Source organism: Abramis brama (genome assembly GCF_963993115.1).
Source record: "Abramis brama genome assembly, chromosome: 7".
Taxonomy (NCBI): domain Eukaryota; kingdom Metazoa; phylum Chordata; class Actinopteri; order Cypriniformes; family Leuciscidae; genus Abramis; species Abramis brama.
Genome location: NC_139969.1, coordinates 16,606,268 through 16,631,739, shown reverse-complemented (window position 1 = coordinate 16,631,739; position 25,472 = coordinate 16,606,268). Strand labels below are relative to the sequence as shown.

Here is a 25,472-nt window from a genome sequence, read left to right as displayed (position 1 = left end):
TGGCCATGCTAATGTAGCGAGCTATAGTCCCAAAGCATGATTTGTAATATGACTGTGACTTTCAGGTTGACCATTGCCATACTGTAAATAAAAAGAAAAATATTCTATTTGCAAAAACCTTACCAGGAAGGCAAAATTGTTTTCTGTTTTATCTTTAATTAATTTGTTAACTTTGTCATTGATTAAATGTAGTGTTATTAGTCAAATTAATTGTTATAGTTTTGTCTCTCTTTTTCTTAAATTTAATTTAAGCTTTATACAGTAATTACACTGAGTTGATGTTTGCTTTGTTGTAGCAGTCAGTAGGCAGTGCAAAACTGTTAAAAATAATGACAACCTGTTGTTTAATTATCAGGGTGCAAAAAACAAAAACAAAAAAAAAACACTTGTTTTTGCACATTCTAACAATTTTGACATTTTGCAAAGTATGTCAGTAATTCTGATACCTTGTGGCTTTCTGCATGAGTTTATGTGGCAAGAAACAAAGCACCTGTCATTCTTCCACATTGGCACGATTCAGTCCAGTTAATGTTGAATTCTATTCTTTGTGTGTGTGTGTGTGTGTGTGTGTGTGTGTGTGTGTGTGTGCGTGTGTGCGTGTGCGTGTGCGCGCGCGCTCATGTTTCTATAGCAACTGTTCATGACAATTTTCAGATCTACAGATGCAGTGCATGTCTGCTTAGCCTATATATAATCAATAATTTATACGTCTATGGTTTCATGTTATAATGTTTTTATCTGTAGCTATGGCCATTTTAGCGGGGATATTCTTCTTTTCTCTCATGGAAAAAGAAAATTGGATAATTGTTCTGTCTCCTTTGTTCTTTCCCTCCTTTCTGGCTTTTTTTTTTTTTTTTTTTGTCAGTTTTTAGATTTGCATAGCTTATCCGACAGTCTGAAAGGGATTTGTTCCTATATGACAAAATCATGGGCAATTCCCTTAAGCTTTGGAAAGCTGTGGGACTAGATCCTCATTTGGAAATGAGATTAAAAGGCTCAGTAGTTCAGGGCTTTTTCAGTTTATCTTGAATTTAAAACCTTCATGACTTCATTAACTGTCTCACTATGTCCTCTGCGCTACAAAGTGCTTTTCAATCAAGGATGCTTTGAGCTCAGATCGAAGACTGCAGTAATATTGAACTATGACTCAGGAATTGCATTATTCACTGTTAGATGGACACAAGGGCATTCCAGAACAAATTTGCTGATTTTTTTTTTTTTTTGAATTGGACATGCTATGTTCTAGCCATTTTCATGCATGCTTTCCTTGGTAACTCTTTCTCTTCAAATCTGAGCAGTGCATTTTAAATAATTATTATAAATTGCCCATTTCCTCACACTAATGCTTTGACTCATCCATTCTTTTTAGATCTGGTCACAAAGAAAAGATTGGAATAGAAGGCAGAATCAATCACAGTAAATATGTATTTGACCTCACTTGGCACTAAGGCATTTTATATTTTAGCCCACTAAAAAGGCTATTGAAGAAAATGTACCATGTACAAAAATCTTGTGGCATGGTTTTTCTATACAGTGTAGAGTTACCAAAGGACATTTACTTTGCATTGCCCATATAGCAAATATATATATAGCATATATAATTGTATTTTATATATTTCAATCTGAATATATTTGTATTGCCCAAAATATTGTATTTTCTTGCCTCTTAAAGTACAAACTTAATCTATTTATGTATTTATTTATGTACAGGATAGGTGGTTTTGAAAAATGTATATGCATTTACACTAAATCCCTTACTTATAAAATTAATATTTCCGACTTGGTAAAATCACATTTTATTTATAATGCACTCTTGTCCACATCTGTCTAGCTTAGTGTAACTGGTGCATAGGGATAAGGACTGTAATGATACAGGAGATTGAGAAGGATCCATTTGCAGCTTTATTGAAGGAACGTCAAACAGGCAGGGGTCAGAGAACAGCAAACAGGGAAATCAGAGGTCAACACAGAGAGAGTAGTCAGGTAACAGGCAGAAGATCGGGGCAGGCAGCAAGAGACAATAATCCAAAGGCAATCCAAGTCAAGACAGGCAGCAAGCAGGCAGAAGTGAGGTAACAGTCCAAGGTCGGCAACAAGATCAGTAGACTAGGGTAAACGCTCAGAAATTACAGGCCGTGGCAATGCAATACTTCGCACTGATCTTCTATTTGAGTGTGGTTTAAATAGAGAGTCTGAATGAGGTGCAGGTGTGTGCGCAATCAGTCCCAGGTATGAAGCATTATGGGGATTAGAGTTCCCGAGAGAACTAGTATTCCGGTGAAGGCTCCCTCAGGTGGTGGAGAGGAGGCGGTGCGGGAGCCCGCTCTGTAACAAGGACAGAGATTGAATCCAAGTGCATGCAGAGTTTTAATAATAAAAGACAAAATCAAAGATAATCCAGACCGGGAAAAAGGTAAACAGTCCACACGAGGATAACAGCAGCAATCCAAAGAACACACGGAGAAAACAAGAACGTCCAAGCACCCCCGACCGAACACATGAACACCATCAATGACTAACAAAACACTACTGAAACATAAGAGCTTACATACTCAAGGAAATCAAAGATAATGAATTACAGGTGTGCTTTATGACAGAACCCTAATACGACAACAAGGTGAAACAGAAACCAAACACAGGAAGGGAGCATGGAAACAATGAGAACAGAATACATTTCAGCATACAAGTCCATACAAACAAAAGACACAGAACCGGGATCGTGACTTTTTTTTTTTTTTTTTTTTATGAACCCAATAATTTAAAATTTTCATTCAGTAGTGCACCTTTAAAGTCATAATGTCAAATGAGCGTTTAAATCATGTGAAAATTTTGCTTTCTGTCGAACAACCCTGCCCTTTCCTCTAATGTCTTCTGTTCAGTTGATCAAACTGGGAATTTGTGATTTAAGGAATCTGCCACAGATGAGTTAAGAGACTCAGTGCCCTGCGCTCTCTACATTGCTGGTAATAAATCAGGTGTCTTGTCAGACGTAGCTTACTGACAAAATCAATACGGATGTATCCAGGGACAAGATGTGCTACTAAGATGCATTGCCAACATCTGGGCTTTGATCCCTAATATGAATGAGGTCAAATGAAAAGGTGGTGGTCAGAAAGTGTGTGTTTTACACTCATCCTGCCACTGAAGAAGCTGAGGAAGCAAGGTGGTGAAGTTTATACAACGGTGAGATGGACCGATTTGTTATTTATATATATTTTTTTTTTTTCTTTAAGGGCCTTGTATCAATAACCAATTTATTATCAGACAGGACAAAGAGTCTTTAGTTTCATTTTGTTAAACCTATACAATTTTGCTCTCTTAATGCATTTTTATTATAACAGCTGCTTAGTCGTGAATCAACACCCACTGTGACAGAAAATTATGCCCTTTCAAAGTCATTTGAATGATTTTTGAAAAGTGAGTGACTAATTGTAGAGAAGCTTGATCTTTTGTAGAAATTGCACTGTAACCAAAATAATTAAGTATTTCAGTTGTATTTCTTTCTCGTTACAAACTATGGCTTTCTAGGTAGTGATTCTTTTGCAAGAAAACATTTCTCAGCACTTGCAGGTTATTTCATGTAAGCATCTTGAATCTACTGTATGGGCACCCGCTGCAAGAAGGAGGTTATAAAGCTTATAACAACTGACATAAAACATTGTGTGAACTTGGCATCGCTAGCTTGTGGAAAAGACAGAGAAAAAAAAATGCATGGAAGGAAGGATAACTTCAGTTTTGGGGTGTATTATTGTGTTAAAATTAACAATAAAAAAAAAAGTAATTAAAATATAAATCAATAATTAGACCAGCCTGCAATGTGTCTTAATTCCATTCCCACTCTCCTTTTTTTCCACAGAAAGGTTTATGCCACTATATACCTCATACGTTTCATACATATATTTATAATATGCATATTTGCTGCATACTGAGCGACCCCGTATTGTCTCTCTCTTCTTTTGGTAATGGCAAACTTGGAGTTCTACTGTATATTAACTGAAAGTCAACTAGACATTCAGGAATGTTTATAGTGCTTTTATTGTGAACTGGCCTATACTTGTGAACACAAATACATAATAGTACAGCACATTGTAACACAGGCATAAGCAATAATCAGATAAGCTCTGCTATCAGCTTATGTATTATTATTTATGGCTGTGGTATAGCCATGTATGCTAAAATTACAGTACCAAAGATAAAAGGGATATTATGACACATCAGAGAATGTTTGACATTTTTTATTATTTTTTTCTCTCAGTGTCCTCCTGGTTTGAGCCCGATGAAAGATGGCACCGGTTGCTATGACCACCACATTGGTATTGACTGTTCTGACGGCTTTAATGGGGGCTGCGAGCAGCTGTGCCTTCAGCAGCTGGCACCTCTGGAGGAGGACCCTACTCTCTACAACATCCAGATGTTCTGCGGGTGAGATTACACACTTTACACACATACTGGACATGCTAACAGGGCTTTCTCAACAAATATTTAGTTCATGGTCACAGTCATGCATTTTTAAAACAGCAGGAAGTTTTCTGGTAGTTACACCTGCTATTTTTAAAGACTGAATTTCTGAAGTTTTCTTTTGAATAATATCCTTTAGTATGGTTAGTTCAGTTGATTATTCATGCAGTTTACAGCACCTTACAGTAACTAATTTTACACATTCTTTCTTAATCCGTGGCGGCTGTTTGTGTCTGAGCGTGAATTGCCACACTTTTTTTACCTGTTCCCACATTTCTGTCTCTATGTATATTTAAATTGAGCGTGAACATGGCTTCAAATAAAAAACTGGCAAACCTGAACTTGCTGAAACATGCTAATACCATCACACATTCACCTGCAAAAAAATGTGGTTAATAATGTGCACAAGCTAAATTTATAGCCACTATATTCTTTTTATGTAGCTTGCTAAAAAACATATTTTGTCACATACTGAGAAAATGGAAAAGAAGTTGCAGTTTATATTAGGTGTGACTGCAGGACTCAAAATAAACTCAGTGTCTCAAGTAAGGGGTTGGTAAGAATTTTAAAATGTTTTTCAAAGAAATCTCTTAGGCTCACAAAGACTGCATTTATTTAATAAAAAATACAGTCATCATCTTTCTAGCAGGAGCGTTCCCATAGCCTCATCAAAACAGACACAGCGTCTCATTCCCTTCTATGTTAATATATTTTAAAATGTAATTTATTTCTGTGATGCAAAGCTGAATTTTCATCAGCATCATTACTCCAGTCTTCAGTATCACATGATCCTTCAGAAATCATTCTAATGTGCTGATTTGGTGTTCAAGAAACATTTCTTATTATTACCAATGTTGAAAAGTTGTGCTGCTCAATATTTTTGTGGAAAACATCATGCATGTTTTTTCCAGATTCGGAATATAAAGTTCAAAAGAAAAGCATTTATTTTAACAATGTAAAAGTCTTTACTGTTACTATTGATCCTTTAAAAAAAAAAAAAAAAAATCCCCAAACTTTTAAACGCTGCTGCCTTTTTAAGGTAACTTAACTCAAATGTTTTTCTGTCCTGTCATGTCTTGGTGGAAGTGCTTTTATTCTGACATGACACCATAACATGCATAACACATCACTAACCATTCCTTCAACTTTCATGTGCCAGCCGCAGAGAATATGACCCAGTCAGAATAAATAGCATCCTTCTTACACCTTCTTCCCTGCTAAAACAAACTCTCTTTTTTTTGACCTATTCAAAGTCTCTGAGATCATTCGCTTTCTTTTATAGGCACGTTGCATCGACTAAAGGTGACAAATGCGCATAATTCTCTTTTTCTCTGGAGATCCTGATAATGCGACAGGCAATCTGAAGCCACTTAAATCGTTGTCTGTGTTTCGGATGTGCAACTGAGAGGATGTGTCTCACCTACACTGATGACAGTTTCCTGTAAAACTGTAGTATTTTACCAAGAGAAGTGAGACTGAGCGTTTAAGCCCTGACACCTCTTTCTCTCTGTTGCTTGTGTAATACAGTGCAGACATGACAGCTAAGTTTCAAAGTTCCATAAATATAAACGACTCCTGTGTGCTGTCACACTATTAGGATGATACTGTTTTGCAGTAAATAAAAAGAATTGTCAACCTTATATTCATGACGGATGCTACGTGAGATCATTACCTGTACCTCTGGGTAGATTTGAATGTTGTACTACTGTAACAAACAAACACGCAACTAGAAACTGATAACACTTTATTAATCCATGAATCCATATTCATACAAAATATACACTTGTTGCTTTACATAATACAGATTGTAGTATTTCCATTTCCATTTTTAAGTCTTTTCATTTGACTACAGTTGCGACACACACACACACACACACACACACACACACACACACACACACACACACACACACACACACACACACAGGGTTCCATGTTTCATTACTTTCCAAAGACATAATGATTTTTATACTGTACAAACTGTATATTCTATCCCCTAACCATAAACCAACCCGTAAACACAACAAGCCACATCTGCATTTTTACATTTCTAAAAAATAAATAAATATAAATAAGATGAAAACATAATTTAGGATGATTTATAAGATATTTTTCCACACACAAACACACATACAGACATTTTACTACATTTTAAAACATGGATCAAATAAATGATTGCATTTAAAAAAAAAAGTCTAATAATTTGTCCATTTATAAACTAAAATATTTTGCATTTCTTTTTTTATTTCTACTTTCAAACTAAATACAGGTTGCAGCAAATCATTCATAACCAATATTGTGCATAGTCAAGTCAACAATAAATTAATTTAACCTGCTTTATTGCCAATGAATACTGGGTATTAGCAAATGCTGAAATCAAAGAACATTTTGATTTGACTTGTTGGTCCCATATTCTGATTATATTATTTTTTGATGACTTTACTATTATTCTAAATTGAAGAAAAGTGTAATAATAAAGAATGAATTGGTGGTTCATACATTTTTGACCAATAGTGGCAAGTATTATCTTACTTTGGCAGGTCAACGCTTCTTTCTTCTGTCCCTTTATCTCTCATGTCTTCTCATTGTCATATGTTTGTAGATGTATTGAAGATTATAAGAGAGGATCAGATGGCCGCTCATGTCAGCCGTTGTCAGAAGCCTGCACTGAGGGAGTGGACTGTGGGGACACAGCTGACATCCCAGCCAACCAGACTGTGTTTGGGGACCTCTTCTATGGCTACAATAACCACACCAAAGAGATTACATCAGGACAGATCCTTAAGGCCACCTTCAGGTGAACTTTTATTATGTGCTTGATTTTACCAGCACCAAGGGTGACAGATGACTTATATTCACCCATTTTTAATAGCAAGATTGTGCTGATAGTGTGAAATGTTGTGTTGAATTATCTCTTTATATTTGATTTATTAAATCAGTGGTTCCTATTTTCATTTCTGAAATATTAATAATATACTACTAGAGCCTGTACAGTATGTTACAGTGATCTTAACAGGCTCAATGGGGTGTTGTTTAGGTTTGGTAAGTTAACTGATACATAACACATGACCTTCAGTGGCTTATTTTATTTTGGAGCTTTTGCCAATTATATTGACAGGACAGTGGAGGGGTGACAGGATATGATAGGGAAAAGAGAGAAGGATGTGATCAGGAAATTACAAGTTGTAGCATTACCCGCACTGCATGCATTACCCGCCCCAGCACATCTCTGACAGAAAGTGCCATATGGTTTTCAAATAATGATGGGTAAACCAATATGATAAAAGTCTCTAATACTCAACATATTATTGTCACGATTAGATCCAAGGAAGACGGAGATGATTGAAAGGTAACAAGGTTGTTTAATAAATAACTCAGAAACATAGCCAGCTGGCAAGACAGCAAGACAACAATACCGGACACTAGACAGAACACGGGCAGGAACTTAAATACACAGTGGCGATTAACTAAACGATTAGCAGCTGTGATTAATGTGATCAGTGGCAGGAAACACCGGCCGCTTCTCAATACCAAGTACGCAAACTTCGGACTTGCGTCCTTGGTAGTTCGGACTTGCCAAGTTCGACTCAAGAGAACGAACTCCCGAGGACGAGAGGATGCAAGTCCGGTGGAACAGCAGAGTTCTTGATCGCGTCACTCAGTTCGCTCTGGCTACTCCGGTCATCTCTTTATGTATATTTTAGGCAACAATAAAACGAAATATGGTATAAAATACAACTCTGCCTCTTTTCGTCAACAATAAAACGAAATATGTTATAAAACACCACTCTGCCTCTTTTCATTTAAAAAAAAATCTTAAACATATTAATGGCCACATAAATGTGGTTCAGGCAAACGCGTACATTGATTATCTTCACTGCATATATTTATAACAACACGAAATATAAAACACAACCCTGCTTCTTTTTGTTTTCATTTAAAAAATATGAAACATATTGATCATTAAAACCGACATTTAACAAACAGAGACAGGGTTGTGTCATTTTATTTTATTACAGTATACATGTATCACTCTACAGTGGAGAGAATGTACTAAAATAAATATAAAAAAATATTCTATATATTTAAAAATATATCAAATAAAATTACACAACCCTGTCTCTTTTTGTTAAATGTCAGTTTTAATGATCAATAATATCCAGTATAAAAGTATAAGCCTAAAAGGTACAAGAAGCTATACAATGAGAAATAAAGCAAGCAATTCAGTCAAACATAAGTCAGTTCTATAATAGGCTACAAAGTTAAAGTTAAATAGCCTAAATATATAAAGTTGTGAAACTTCACTTTGCCAAAACAATTTGCCATGGAACAAACTATAGATTAATGAGACCAAAGATTGACTTATACACAAGACGAATTATATCTCATGTTTAACCAATAGACTAGAGACATCAGAGCCAGCGGCAAACATCAGAAGGACTAGCCGAGGAAAAGCTGTTACAGTCGGGGTTAATGAGTGTTGAACGCCCGGTGTTCGCCTGGATCTCACAACTCCGAAAACGTCAGATGCATTTTTCAAATAGACGCTATCTTTATAAATAAACCACAGATTTGAGCTTTAAACAACTACATTCTCGCCTGAAACACTCTTAAAATTACATTTTGTGACACAATAAATTACGCGGGGTTTCTCCTCTGCTATTGACGCTTTCTGGTTGGTGCGACATGCATTCTGGGATACCTGGCTGTCTCAAGTCCGCACAAGTCACCTCTTGATGCATCCTCGGTAAAAGGGGCGGATCAAGAACACATCCGGGGATTTGAACTGGACTTGGCTAGATGTGAACTTTGAATTGGAACAGTACTTGGGCAGCGACTGATGACGTTTCACAAGTCCACAAGAACACAAGTACAGACAAGAACGCATATTGAGAAACGGCCACAGACAAGGAAACACATGTGAGGAATGAAAACTAAAACTCTATGAACTGAATATAACTGAACATAATGGTGACAATTATATCATATCATACAGTATATCATATCATATTATATACAAGGCAAGGCAAGTTTATTTATATAGCACATTTCATACACTATGGCAATTCAAAGTGCTTTACAGAAAGGAATTAAAATAATCACAAAATAAAAGCAAGGAAAATTAAAACAGTTCTAGAATAAATTAAAAGAGATGTATGATACAGTTATAAAATGAATTAAAAGAGTAAAAAGATGATACATAGATAAACTTCACCGGTGTATCATATTTTTCACAACTTCCAGTTTTACTCTGAGATTTTCCCATGGTGATTACACTGTGTCTGTGGTGTTCTTTCTTACAACTGTTCTTTCTGGTTCTCGAATCTGTTTGGCTGAGAGCCTTTTCCAGCCGTGTGATATTCACCCAGTAACAGCACTCTAACCATTTCACCATTTGTATCACTCTGACTGTCATGGCGGTTGAGCAAATCCACCATACTTTAAAAAAAAATACTACTGTTGTTGTGTCACGAAATGTAGTTTTAAGAGTTTTTTAGGCGAGAATGTAGTTATTTAGACCGCAAATATGTGACTAATATATCCGTTCAGACACTTTCGCAGATCCGAGCTCCAGGTTCAGCGCTCATGCACCCGCAGAGAACAGCTTCATTCATCCAGTCCTTTGGGAATTTGCCACTGGCGCTTATGTAGATAGTGGTTAAACATGATAAACATTCATTTGGAGTATATCAAACTGTAAATATTTGGTCTTATTAATCTATTACTTGTTCCAGAGCAAATCGATTTTGGTTAAGGGGAAAATTAAGTTTCATAACTTTATATTTAGGCTATATTTCTCTTAAATCCTATACTAGAGTGCTGCAAGTGCATTTGACTGAATTGTTTACTTCTGTTAATTTCCTATTGTCTTTTATAATAGCTATTGCTGTTAATTTGAATAATGTTGTTCAGTAAATATTATTTTATATAAATAATATGCCGTATTTGGTATTGATAAAGGATCGTGAAATGGACTTCAGTGAAAGTTACATTATTTACGCCGTTAGATGGCGGCAAAGACTGTCTTTATGAGTGAGTTAGAAAAAGGAAGTTGTTTTAGCGCTGTCGTGGGAAGGTAAAAGACGAACATATTGCTTTCTTCAGAGCACATTCAAACTGATTTTTTTTATATTATATTATGGACATCGACCTGAAGAATGAATGCTATATCAAATGCAAGTAATACACTCGTCTTGTCGATCTCTCTCTCTCATAATACCATAATACTGTAGCCTACTCTACTTAATACCAACAAGCTTCAACGAAGCGACTCAATGTTCTTTTGTTACTAAGTTCTAAAGTGACGTTTTAGAATTAGTAACTGAGGCTCAGGCTCAACTGTCAACTTGAGATTTGAATCCATGGCGGAAGGAAGTAGTTCTGCACGAAAGAGTGTTTTTAAAGACACTCTGTTGTTGTTTCGTATTTATTTACTCATGTGTGCCATCGAACTGTTGTATAAACACAATATCACACTCGTAGCCGTGCGATATGGCTGGATATCAGCACACTGTGATTATGGCCGAATCACAGCCATGCTGATATTGTCAGGAAACGAGTGGAAGCAATAACAGGTAAAAATGCTTATTTGACAAATAAACAGTTCACAGTCAGAAAGACACAAAACACAGAACACAGAAGTTGGCGAGTGGCGCAGGGACCTCGATAGGCAACCAGGCAGGTGATGTAATCCAGTGAATGGTAATCCAGAGTCTGGGAAAGTGATGAGTTGAGTAGATGGTGAAGCACGGAGAACATCCAGGGAAACCACGAAGAATGCCACAGAACAGGACAGGAACCAACACAGGACAAAATCACAACGATCTGACAACACAAGATACCAGTCACTGAGAATATATACAAGTTGAAAGTGAAGACAGCTGGCGCTGATAATTAGCTGATGATTAGCTGTAATCAGAGGACACACCCACACTGACATACAAGTTCACACACACACACTATCACAAGACATGAAGAAGGCAGAGAATTCATAAACCGTGACAGATATACAGCCAAATCACATGGCTACGAGTGTGATATTGCTCTTATATTATATTATATTATATTATATTATATTATATTATATTATATTATATTATATTATATTATATTATATTATATTATATTATATTATATTATTGTAATCAGAATTGGGGGAAGTTACTCTTAAAAGTAATGTTTCACAATATTGCGTTAATTAGTTACTTTTTATGGAAAGTATGAATGAATGAGGCATTTATATAGTGCTTTCATATGTACTACTGTAAACACAGAGCACTTTACAGTCATATCAGGGAATCTCTCCTCAACCACCACTAGTGTGCAGCATCCACTTGGAAGATGCATTACATAATTTTTTTGTTACCGTTTAGTAACGCAGGAGAATAAAGTTCAACACTTCCTTCAACAATTAAAACAACAAAATTAAACACAAATTTGATGTTTAACTAAAGTCATTTTTGCTTATAAGTATGGTTGAATTAGACCATGGAAGGTCAGCAGCAAAGACATTAGTAAATAAAGTGAGATTAAGTACATAAATATTTATTAATTAACATTTTAAGTATTGCAGGTTTGCTTAATTGTTTGCACCTCACCTTTTTAATTGATCTGAATACTAAATACTGAATATGTTTTTGTGCAAGTGAAATGAGTAAATGCATGCTCAAATTTAGTATAGAACTACAATAACCATCATGTTCACACAGCGCACACAATGCCTCTTCACCTTACTCCAGATTTCTCTCAACATGGGGACAGGAGAGCTGTCACACAATAAATGGGAATACAAAGTAAAATATTACTTATTTGGAAAAAAAAAAAATTGTTGTACATTTAAAAGTAATGCGTTACTTGAAAAAAGTAATCTGATTACTTTTAAATGTACAACAATTATTTAAAAAAAAAAAAAAAAAAAAAAAAGGTTTCTTTTTCACCTAATACATGTCTTTGTTGTTGTTGCTGTTTTTCGTTATTGTTGGAACCACTAACTTTCTTCCTTAAGGTTACACTTTTCCACCAAGTACTACATTTTATTAGCCTGTGTTTATTTATTTAGAATTGTATCCCTCGTAAGCCAACAGACAATTCATAACGTAGTAAAGTTAATGCGATAGTTCACCCAAAAATGTCTATCATTTACTCATCCTCATGTCATTCCAAACAAGTATGCAGTGGAACACACACACACGCATACAACACTAAAATAATGTTGGGGACCCTAATTAGCAGACCGTTGGGGACTGCTATGTACAGTATGTTTGTCTGAAATATACTGTAGATCTTAAATACACTGCTGTCACAAATCCTATGAAACACTACACAGCAGAATCCCGGTCTAGCTACACACAAATACTCTTTGAAGGTTCCTCTAATTGAAAGAACCCTGTGATGTGCTCTCTCTGTGGTCAGCTCGACCTAAAGGTCACAATGCAAAGCCGTCAACTGCCTTTAAATTAAACACAGAGAGTTTCCTGCAGCAGTTTATCCATTTACTCCAGATGGTTTGATTGGCACAGTAGAGAAGGAGGGAGCGCCTGAGTGATGAAGAAATAGTGGGAGGAGAGTTAATATTATCAAGAAGCTAAATCTCAAAAGCTCTGATCTCATTTGGAGGCACCCGGAGAGATGTTGGGTTTAGACAGCCTTTGAAAAGCACAGCCGGGCCTCATGCTCTAGGACGCTCTAGCATGCTCTGTGCTGTTCACCTTTTGAGAGGCATTGGTGCTAATGCGAGCTCTAATTATGTGGAATGGCGAGGAGTAAATTAAAAGTGACCATAAGCAAGTTTGGTTTAATGGGGAACAAAAGGAGGCTACGGCAAGTTCATTAATACTTCATAGAGTATAACAGGGCTGCGACAATTAATTTCAGACCTGAGGAAATAGTCAAAAATCTGGTGCTCAGGAGAAGCAGCAGCTGGAAATGATATGTTGTTTGATCTTCTAGGGTGAGGAATGGAAATCTTTAAAGCGAACAGTGTGGATAAACAAAGCACTTTTATGATTGATTGCGTTCTGAGACATGCATATGCCTTTCGGTTAATCGAGGTAAGATTATCTGATCTAAAATGAGGTTAAAAAAGAAAAATAGTAAAGATTTCTGTTAGCTGTTTATGCTAGCAATTTGATTAATGAGATTTTCGTGGTTGAATGTATGTTTTTTAAAATTGTATTTCACTCTGAGGGGAGAATACACTAAGAATAAATTGTTTTTGATAATATGCCATTTATCTGTATGCACTGTTTGTGCTGTTTTAGTGCTTCATTCACTAAATAAATTATGCAAATCTGTTAAAGGTGCAATACACCCACAATATATGCGCTGGACAGATAGGATTAGGCAGACTGCCACAATCTGGTGTGATTTAATGGGATCCAGACACCTGAATTGACTCTTTAAAATACAGAATTCAGCTTTGCCATCACAGGAATAATAATATTTCACAATATTACTATTAATATTTTTGAACAAATAAATGCAGCCTTGTTGAGCATAAAAATATTACTGACTTAAACTTTTTACCAGTAGTGTATATTCCTAGTTATAGCTAAACATATATATATATATATATATATATATATATATATATATATATATATATATATATATATATATATATATATATATATATATATATATATATATATCACAGTACCTTGTTTAATGGATTTTGAGTGCTTATTGAATAAGGCAAAGATGCACTGAAACACTGCATGTAAAAGTGGCACAAAAGTTTAGTGAAGTCACCTCAGAGTCTTGTCTTGAGGTTAGATGAAAAATGGCAAATGATTCATATAACTCACATGCATGCAATATGCACATACATTCAGGAGGAATTAAACATATACTTACAGAGGTAACTCTGATTCATCTCTTTCCAAAATGACGCAACAGGGAAAAGAGCGAGCAACTGCCAGGTAAAACCCATCCAGAGAGGTTGAAGTTGTTTATTATTCTGTTTTAAACTTACACCTGCCGTGTGTTTCCTTTGGCGCTTCACCAAAAGTTACTACCCACAAGTCTGGGTTGTCACACAGCAGCTGCTTTTATGATCTGACTCATATCTGAAAGGCATGGTTACATTTTCATGCTGTTTAATCCTGAACGAGAGGTGCAACACATTTCCTGTGACAACTTGCCCAAAAGACAATGGAGAATCTATTGGCTCCTGTTTGATGCTTTTCAGGCCAGTGGCGTTCTCTGACAGATGAACATGCCATTTTGAAAGCCCTGTATTGCAGCGAGGGTGTGCTGTTGGATCTTTACTTTCTCTGTAAAGTAACTTTTATGAAGAAATACAGAGGACAGACATGACACAAGGGAACTTATAAAACATATTTATTGAGGTTGCTTTTCATAGCCAAGATAATCTGGACATGAAAGTGTTTGAAGTGTTTAAGATCATATTAAAAATTCAGATTTTCAGATTCTAGTGTTTTGGTCTCTATTTAAAGGGATCCTTCCCCCAAAAGTGAAAATCCTTTGTTTATCCTCATGAAAAGCCTTTCTTTCATATGTGGAACACAAAAGATATTTAGAAAAATATGTTGTTCTTAACTTTGTCCATACATTCAAATTCAATGGGGTCCAGTGATGTTTGGAGCCAAGTGACTTTCAAAATCTTGTGGGGATTTTTTAGAGACCTATGACATTATCACCTTCTCAACACCAGTTTTTTAATAACTTAAGCAGTGTTCTTACTTGTACTTTGAATCTTTCTTTCACCCATGTTTCATTTTTGTTTTATTATTTATGCTAAGGCATATTTATATTTTCATACATTTTAAACATACATAGATATTATGACATTAGATTTCTCCATTCCATTCAGTTCCACCTCAAAATACCAGCCTGTTGTGCTTGTTAATTGTTAGCTCAATTTAGCTTATAGTTCATCTTGATTCGGTACTGGATGTTTGCAAGCCAACTGCATGTCTGTGCTCATCATTTTAATTATATGTGGTCTTTTGAGATGTAGCATCTGGCACGTTACAAGTTGAATCGGCACTTCCCCAAGCAGTAATTGACATGTTCCAGTGCCATTTCCACATTTTTTTTATATTAGTTATTTTCAGCCTCACAAATATGTCTGTATAGTGTATCTCTTGCTCTAATAATAACAGAAGTTTGGTGAATTTGTGAAGCATTCTAAGCTCTAAACATGGACAATCAGTGTTTTTGGAAAAGTGCAAAAGAAACTTGACAGATGAAGTTTGTCTTGAAGATGAAGACAAATTTTGATGTTAGCTTGCTGAAAGTGTAAAACAATTTTAAAAGCTTGAAGTTTGAAGGTTTTACAGGCCGTACAGTCAGTCTGAGAGGTAGGTTGGTAGGTACTATAGATAGATAGATAGATAGATAGATAGATAGATAGATAGATAGATAGATAGATAGATAGATAGATAGATAGATAGACATGGCATTGGGATTTTTTTGTCTGTTTGTTTGTTTCTTGGATGACAGCTACAGAGAACATCGGAACATCTTCATAGAAAGAGAGAGAGAAAGGGATACAAATACTGACAATCCAACCTTTACTGCACATTGCTGAAGTTTGCACACACACATAGGCATTTACACAGTGCATTCTTCAAATACGGTACACTGAGTGCAGATTACCCACTGGATGTTGTGCTCGAGGCTGTGCTACTGTCTTTATCCAGAAAGTCCCTATGGTACTGCTGACAAAACTCTAGCTTGTTGAGCAGCAATAAGTCCGTTTTTTTTTTTTTTTTTTTTTATTTAATTTTTTTATGGCAGCGCCATTTCTGTCTACCATAGCTTTTGTAGATCAGAGTGCTACGAAATTAAGTAAAGTATGCAAATATTTTGTTGACATCTTAATTAAATACTATACACACTTTTATAGGGCATTCCAAACAATGTACCTATGCCTACTTCCACTCCCATATCTTGTGTGCATTGTCAGGATTTCATTTCGATTTTTGTCTTATCATCATGAGACTTTCCACCTAAAAACATGTGCCCTTTCCTAATTACTTTCCCTCTCCTCTGGGTTCCAGCCTTAACCAGTTTCACTTCTGTTCCTTCCCAGCGTGATTTGAGCTGGTTTTAATGAATTTTTTACTGCCCTTTGTTCTCATTAAGGGTTTGCAGAATCATGATTAGGACTACCTCTCTTAAAATCTCTCAGTTGGGTGTTTCTATCCACAGCAAGAAACTCAAAGTGCTACCTTTCTCCCAGCACTAAATTAAAACATCACACTCAGGCCATGATTTTTTTAAAAGCTTGAAGTCTAGGGTGTTTTCATATGGCTCATCTTTTCAAATGCTCTTATAACTTTTCCTTTTAATTAGAAAATAGAAAAGGAATGTTGATTTCCAGTTTACAGTATGCTGTGATATTTGCACTATTAATTAAAAATGCGAAAGGTAAAATGTGTATTTTTTCTATACTTATAATTTTCTAAAAAATATTATTATCCAGAAAAGTGGATATAATTTGTGTCTTTGTGGGGCTTTCAAAACAACCAGTGGCATGTGTTTTAGGTGGGACTATCTGTTTGACTGACCATTGGCAGGTTTGGGGTGTGTTTGGGGTGTGAAAACCTCTTTGACAGCAGGTATTATTTTGCAGTTCTGTTTAGTGGTTTACAAGGTACAAGTTTAAACAAGCTAAAACTACTAGCTCACAATTCTGCAATTCTAGATGAATAGATTCAGCCTCGCATATTATGATTAATAATGCATGAAATCTTCTCTTAACAATATTAATTGACAGCTGATATCTCGTCATCTTGCCTGGAATTGAATAACTTCATTTCCAACCCTTTAGTTTTAAGTTACTTAAATCAAAAGAAAACGAAATGTACTTGCTGCAAAAGTTTATTTCTCATTCTCCAGCAATTTTAGCGTGTTAACTTTCTGAGTCTGCCATTTTGTATTTAGATGGCTTTTCAAGACTTTCCGTTGTATTCTGTCATTATTGTACTCTAGTATGATAATCTGCCATCAGCTGTTGCTGGACAGCAACAGTTCACCTATTTTTACATGCAGAATTGTTCTATTGTCATTTTGAATTATTTATATTATCCACTTGTTCCCATTCTAATCCCACCTGCAATGCCCATGCATCTCATAAAACTTGCATATTCTGTCTATAATTGTGTGCTGCTAGATATTATTACTGAAATCTCCCTCCTTTATATCAACCCATATGATTAATGAATTTACATCGTGTTTTCTCAGGAGACTTTTCTGTATGCAGTATAGGGAAAGTAACAGGCATTCATCATGCAAGTATCTGTTAACATTTTTGTAATTTGCTGTAATAATTTTAGGTAATTTTGTAAGCTAAAATATAGAGAAAATTGTGGTAAGCTATTACATTTGGTAGTAGCATTTACAATTTATATTGCTTTTATTATTTTTATTATTATGCACCAACATTTACAGTCATTTAAATTCACAGGGGTTGTAGTCATAAATGTTACCCGGTATTAATTTCAGAAACTTAAGAACCGTATGTATCATTTTCATTAAAATTACTGGCCCCTAAGTTTATTGCACATTTCTATTTAGCTGCACGACTCTGTGGGGAACTGAACCTTTTTTCAGATGTGACTTTGACAAGCAATAACGCAGAGCTATTAATATTTCAATATGCGAGTATCTATTGAAGCGTGAGTTTCAAGTTTGACAAGAGAAACAACTTTTTTACATTTTTATTAGATGTGGGGAGGAAATCCCCTGATGTTCAGAGAAATTTCTGCAGAATGTGCACCCAAGAGGATGTATTTGTTAATAGTTTTTGAGGTTTATGCCAGATATAATTTGGCCTAGAAAACCTTCAGTTGCATATACAGTACATCTGTGGAATCTGATCATGTTCTGGGTTACAAATATTATATGATATTGTTATTATTAAGCCAAGGAAATTACTATTTTCTTTATTAAAAGCAGGACGTTTTAAATCATCCAGGAAGCGGGGGTATTTTGCACAGTAGGCGTATATGACTGTTTGTCGAACATAAATGACAGAGTGTTCCACTTTCAGCCACTTTTCATTCCTGTATTAACATAAAGCACATATTGTAAGCCTCTGGCTTTTTTCCCTGTTAAAGTCCAATTATTTATACAGTGCTCTGTGTATTCAGAGATAATATAATTCTCTCATCCAAGTCCACTTTTAAATCGGATATGACAGTAATGCTCAAAAAGAGATTCCGATTGCATAATGTTGCCTTGTACAATTTCCTGGATGCTCGCTCATTTACGAGATGCTCTTGTAAACAGCACTCTAGAATCTTGTTGCATTCTGCATATTTCCCTTGTGTGCTTTTTGGGTGCTTATTTTGCATTGAAAAGGAAATTGTCTATTCTATATTCTTCTTTCCTCCTTTTATTTGTACTTTTCTTTGACACACATTTTTTATATCGCATTGTTCAGTTTCCACACATGTATATACTCGTTCCCAGAATAATGTAACCTTGATCTGACTTAAGATACATGGAGAGATATTGAGTCAGACCTTCTATAAAAGCAGAGTTTGTGAGTTTTTGCATCTTTTGCTGTTATATCTGTTTATCCCTTCCCATCAGGCCTTCTTTCCAATGCATACTTATTTTCTCACATTGCTTTGAAACCAAACTATATCTACTTTAACACATCTTCTCACTTTTTTATCTCTATATTCTTGTTTAAATTTAAACTGTATTTTCTTACTCTTTCCTCAAGTCTAGAGTACTTCAGCAGATCTCATTTAGATATACAGTCATTCCTTTGTGCACTGCTTTCTTCGGTTTGCATTTTTCTTGTTCTCTTACAGCTACTCTATCTCCTTTCAAATTAAATGTATCCTATCCTATGACTTTATTTACTCCTTCATCCTCCATTTATGTGACCCTGGATCATAAAACCAGTCACAAGTAGCACAGGTATATTTGTGGCAATAGCCAAAAATACATTGTATGGGTCAAAATTATAGATTTTTCTTTTATGCCAAAAAACCATTAGGATGTTAAGTAAAGATCATGTTCCATGAAGATATTTTGTAAATTTCCTACCGTAAATATATAAAACATTTGTTTTTGTGAGTGAATGCAGCACAATCGCGAACATAAATGGACAACTTTAAGGGCGATTTTCTCAATGTTTCGATTTTTTTGCACCCTCAGATTTCCAAATAGTTGTATCTCGGCCAAATATTGTCCTATCCTAACAAACCATACATCAATGGAAAGCGTATTTATTCAGCTTTCAGATTTCAAATTGACCCATGTGACTGTTTTTGTGGTTCAGGGTCACTTATGTTTATTTAGTCTGACATACAGTAGCTGGCACATCATTGCAGCAAAATAGGAAAATGTATTTTTTATTGTTTTGTTTTTTCTGTGAACATAGTTCATGACAAGCTCATATGTTAATGTTTACTGTTTATTTTAGTGCACAATATCCATATTTTACAAGATTTTCTTTTTTGCTTTCACTTAGCATTATCATTCAAATGGTTTCGTTTTATTGATCAAATCGCCCACCACCTAGCAATTTGCAGGTCATTTTTATATTATTTAGTAAAATATGTGTAAAATGTAAATGCATAAAAATGTAATGGGCTTAAATGTATGCTTTATGTAATTGACAGATGACCCTTTAAACAATGAACTGTGTTTTGAGTGGATTTTCTCCTTTATCTTCTGCTATCTAGGCAAAAAAACTTTGCCCGTGGCATCGAGCAGCAGCTCCCGGATGGCATGGTGGTGGCATCTGTGCCGACTGAATCCCAGTGTCATGAGGAGCTGTCTGATCCAGTGCCTGATCCAGAGTACCTCACTGGTAAGAGCTTGTACATTTATGATCAATCACTCAACACCTCAGTGACTACATCAGCTTGTAGTTGATTACCTAATCAAGTCATTTTCTTAATGTATTGACAGCCCTATATTATTGTTTTGAGGTTTCAAAAGTAGTTCAAAAGGATGAAATGTGTAATCTGTTACCTTTTTCATTTGAGGAGCATTGTGTTGTTTGATGGTGTCTAGCAGTATTACATAAGCTGAGTGGCAATTTCTTATTATAAATATTATAAGTCCTTCACCGAGGTCACCGCATGAAACAACTGGCTAAAAGGCTTTATCTCATCAGTCAATGACATGAAAAAGCTTGGTGTTCTAGTGTTCTATTGGTTCAGGGTGCTGAGTCATACCATATAGACATCAAAGATATCTACATATTTATTTAACAGAATGCAGAATATATGTTGCAGTTTTTATTTTATTTTAGATGTAAGTGTTCTTTTCTCATCTAAGCATTTTGGGATGTTTTCCAAATTGGGCCCATGTTTGGTATTGGTTGTGTTTGGTTATGTCATAATAAGTCTTGATGTGAGGATTGGTTATTCTATTGTTGATTTTGCATTTGTTTGAGCATTTTTATCACTTTTGCGAGTTGGGAGTGTGCAGATTTTCTGTTTACTAGTTTATATTGGGCTGCGATTATTGTCTTTGTCCTACGCACCTATTAAGTATTTGCAGGTGTGCTAGGTTAATTGTTCATTGGTTGGAAATTTGATTAAAATATTAACAAGAATGAAAAAAGAGGGCACCTTTGAGCACAAATAGAAATATTTTATATGTATATGAAAATTTGATAAAATAATTTTTTTCTTCAGTGTGAGAAAGACATAAATATGAGTAATACTGGATAAAATACATTGTTACTCCCACTGATCCTTTTTTATTTAAGACAAAAGTAATGTTTTTAATCTCATTGTATATGACAATATTAACTATATAAACAAATTGTAATTTTTGCCACTTTCCCCAAGTGTTGACAAAGCTTTGAAACAATTCTATTAGTCTTACAGATTATAAATGTTTGTCTTGATTAAATAAGCCTCTTAATCTCGCCCTTGACCTTATAAATCCATAATAGTAACACTCTTCACTTGGATTGCCTGCTTAGCATGATCACAACAAAGCCATTCAGCATTTATAATGTTAAAACACATTTAATAAAACAGATACTGTAGTTTGGGTCCAGGCTTCGCTGCTATAGATGCACTTCAGAATACAGCACAGCCTCTCGTAAGTTAATGCTTAATTTATTGTTTATTAATAAAGAACAATTATTCAAAAATCGATCCTCTCATTTCAGATGAAGACGCTTCACATTAATCTTCAGTGTTTGTTTGTGTTTGTGTGCATATGTTATAAGTTCTTGCAAACAGTTGACTGGTTTCGCATTATCTTCTGCCAGATCAAGTGGATGATGAAGAGGCATAAAAATGGAGAGGGTATTAACAAAATCATTTTCTCAGGGGCTTCTGGATGCTGCTGCCTCTGTCAGGACTCATTAGCTGACCAATCTGACTCATTTCTGGAGCTCAGTGCAGTACACGTATTCTGTGCGGCAGCTCCTTACCCTAAATACTGTGGGGGGGTGGGGGGGGCAACTTTTATGCTCCTGTTAATGAGAAAGAAAAGGGGGAGAGGTGAAATCCTGTCATGTCAAATGAGGCTTCAGAATGCTGCATCTTTCATCATACTCGTTCCCTCTCGCTTTGGCCACTCATATCAGACTGCCAAATAATGAAGGATTATAGTCCTTAAGGTCTGATGTAAAATTAACAGCAGGAAAGGCCAAACAAAATAGAAATATTATGTGCTTGTTTATTTTTTTCTTCATCTGGCTGCTGTTGCTAGTTTCAGCATGTATCTTTTCTTGTATATCTTGTCATAAGTTCCTGATTAGATCTGAAGCATTCTATACTTTATGCATGGTTGAAAAATCTAGACTGATTTTCTACTTTAGATGTTCCTGGCATATATTAGACTTGTTATTAGATTGTTTTTTCAATCAATAAAAAAAAAAATGGAATTACATAATATGCTGATTAAAAATGAAAATTGCATGTATCGGCACTTGATGAGAAAAGCTTACAAATGATAATTCAAAGACAGTAAAGCACGGAATAGACATTCTTAAAAGTGACATAGTGAGTAGTTGTAAGTAAGCCCACTGATGGCAAGTTTGAAGAACCTGTTTGAAGTGCAGTATTTATTTAATATCCAAAAACAAGATCAAGATTTTGATGGCACTCAAAACAAAAACGGTAACATGGACGTGAAGCTTACCAATAGTGGTTACAGTGAAACAATGCTTGACAAAACACATGGCAAACATGAGGGCTTAAATACAAAAGACTAATGACTAGACAAGGGACACCAGTGAAGAATCAAGACAATAATCCAATGACAACATGACACATTCACATTGGGAACACATGGCAGGATCACATGAGTATAACAGGGGATCACATGACAGACATGAAACAAGAACATGAAACAAAACAAAACCAAACCGTGACAATAGTCAATAATATGTGTTTCTTTTTTATTGAACAAGCCTGTCAGTGGCCTATAGTCCACAAAAATCCATTTGCTATTGATTATCAGCTGAGTTTAGGCAGACAGTGTTTTGGCCAGCATATTTTTCAAGAGTACTTCAAACTTTCATTGCTCTGAAATGTTGCTCGTACAAAAAAAATATATATATATGTATAGGTACATTGCAAAAAAAAAGAAAAAAATTCTGTTAATCATTTTGCTTTTATTAGTTATTTTTTAATTAAGATTAACTTAGTGAGGTGTATGATTAACACAAGCAATAACAATTTGACAAGGAGATGATGGAATAATAAACCTTTTTTTTAGTAACTTCTTAAAAAAAAACGTAACAAAGAAGACTTAATAAGTTAACTTAATAACTGTAACAATATGAAAGTATGTATTGTCTTAATTAAGTATGTATAAGTCTTACTATCTGACAAAACTTTCCTTCTCAAGTAAATTTATCTTGATTTAAGGACGTTTAATGGAAAAATGACAAAAACATTTATTTTTATTTTTTTACATTTTTGCAGATTAGGCAGCGTGAATAAATGTATTATTTTTTAAACACATTTTTAATTAGAATAAATGAACACTTTAAACTGCTAATCCTAGAGTAGCACATCTAGTTTTGACCTGTGCTAAAATTAAACAAGAAATGGCTGGCATTTATCACATTTTACAGCAATTTTATTATGGCCAACTTGATTCCCCAACCACCATTCAACTCCAATTTTTAATCCAGGCTAAAGGTCATAAGTGTATGAAATGGTCTGGTGTGGGTCTGTAATATTGCCTGAGCTACTGGAGGGTGCAGGTGCTTTCGCTCAAAGAAACAATGGTTGACATAGCTGGTCTTTAGACCTAATGGTCATGGCATCAGGTGAGACTTATGAGAGGTCATATTGGATTCTTGCTGGAAGATTAAAATGGGTAATCTGGAAGAGTCATCCTCTGTCAGTCATGCTTGAGGTTATTTATCTATTACAGTGTGACGTGCTGCAGGCCTGGAAGGGAGGCATATGAAGCAGGTGGTTCAGTATGAAGCACTCCAACCTTTCACACTCATCCCCCCTGCACCTGATGCTCTCCAAGATCCTCTATTGCAAGAACTGCAAATTATGCCTAATACACGATTCATTAGTCATATTAGACACGTGTGTTAAGACTTTTAATTACAACCATAGAAAGCTCTTCGGAGTGCACATCTTGAGTCCTCTCACCATCACCACCATTCATTCAAGTCAAGTCAAGTAAAACTCTTTTTGTTGTCATACGTAAAGTACATTGTTTTTGTACTTCACGAGACTGTTATAGTAAATGTAAATATATAGTGAATGGGAATTGAAAAGAAGGACAGAATAAGGCATGGTAGCATAAAGTTGTTTCAAACCTGTGTGACTCTTTATTCTTGGGAACACAAAAGAAGATATTTTGGAGAATGTTTCAAGGAAAGTCATACCAGACTGAAATGACATGAGGGTGAGTAAAAAATGACAGAATTTTAATCTTTGGGTGAATTATTCTTAAATTAAGTTCTACTGTGCTAATGATATGAAAACAGTAGTCTTAAACATTTGCAAACAAATGTTTCTGATTGGTTAATACACACTATCATTCAAAAGTAGTAATATATGCGTGAAATCACAGGACTTCATGTATCTCTTTTTTTTTGTACCTAGTCTAACAGTAGCTATGTTTCCATCAGATTTTTGGTTAATGAGATTATTTTTAAAATGTGCATAAAAAATGTATGCAGTCAATTGAGGTGAATAATTTTTTTTATACGATTCGAAGACATGCACATAAACTACGATGGAAACACATTTACTGAATAAATCCCTGGATGCTCAACAAACCTTGCATCAGCAAGGATGTGATTGGATAACTGGACTAACCAGCAGACCAATTTCATTGCTGACCATCTCAAATGTTGGTTTGGTCATTTTGAAATGCCTGAGCCAAAGTCTGTTGGGTATTATTACCTCCCAGAACTGTCACATGATTGCGAATTTGTGACGCAGCGCAAGATAACATGGCGCAAGATAACATGGCAGCGTTTATTGCGTTTCGTCTGCGTGCTCTGAGGTGAAAGTAATTTATGATGTATGAAAAAAGAGCCACAGTGGCTTCCCCCAACTGCAGCAACTTCCATTTTAATACAGATATTTTGTGCCAATTTCCTAGGGAGTGACAATTTTGTTATCTTAAACGCATGGGATGGAAACGGTGCTTTTTTTGCAAATGTTTTATGCAATATTCCAATTTGCAATTTGGATGGAAACATAGCTAGTGACGTTTTAAATGAAATGTTTCTTTCTTGTTGCGCATTGCAACTCTGTTGCAATGTTCTTTGCGGCAGCATTTGAGAAGTGGGGTAAAAAATGTTTAAACTCCTGTTTTAAGAAAAGCTTTTGTTTCTCGCCCATGCCCTTAATACATCATCGCTGTGTTTTTCCCTCGACTGTCTCGAGGCGTCAGTTCTGAAACTCACCTGAGGTTAAATTAGTCACTAGCTCAGGTAATTGGGTACGGTATGGGCAAGTGGCACATACCCGAGCAGTTGTTGAAGTTGTCAGGCCTCTGCCACCCTCCCTTGCTGATTTGGGCAAGTTGGTGCGACGGTCAGTGTATTTGTCACTATGTCAGCACTCTTGGAG

General features: G+C 35.4%; 1 protein-coding gene across 6 annotated transcripts in view; it reads left to right on the top strand.

Annotated features, from left to right (window-relative positions):
- astn1 (astrotactin 1) overlaps nt 1-25,472 on the top strand; it is a 271,979-nt gene that overhangs the window by 132,885 nt on the left and 113,622 nt on the right. For all 6 annotated transcript variants that reach the window (XM_084120756.1, XM_084120760.1, XM_084120759.1 and 3 more), the window contains 3 exons: nt 4,256-4,422; nt 7,061-7,255; nt 20,130-20,257. In XM_084120756.1, coding sequence (XP_083976882.1) covers nt 4,256-4,422; nt 7,061-7,255; nt 20,130-20,257 — 490 coding nt within the window. The remainder of the gene's footprint in view (nt 1-4,255; nt 4,423-7,060; nt 7,256-20,129; nt 20,258-25,472) is intronic.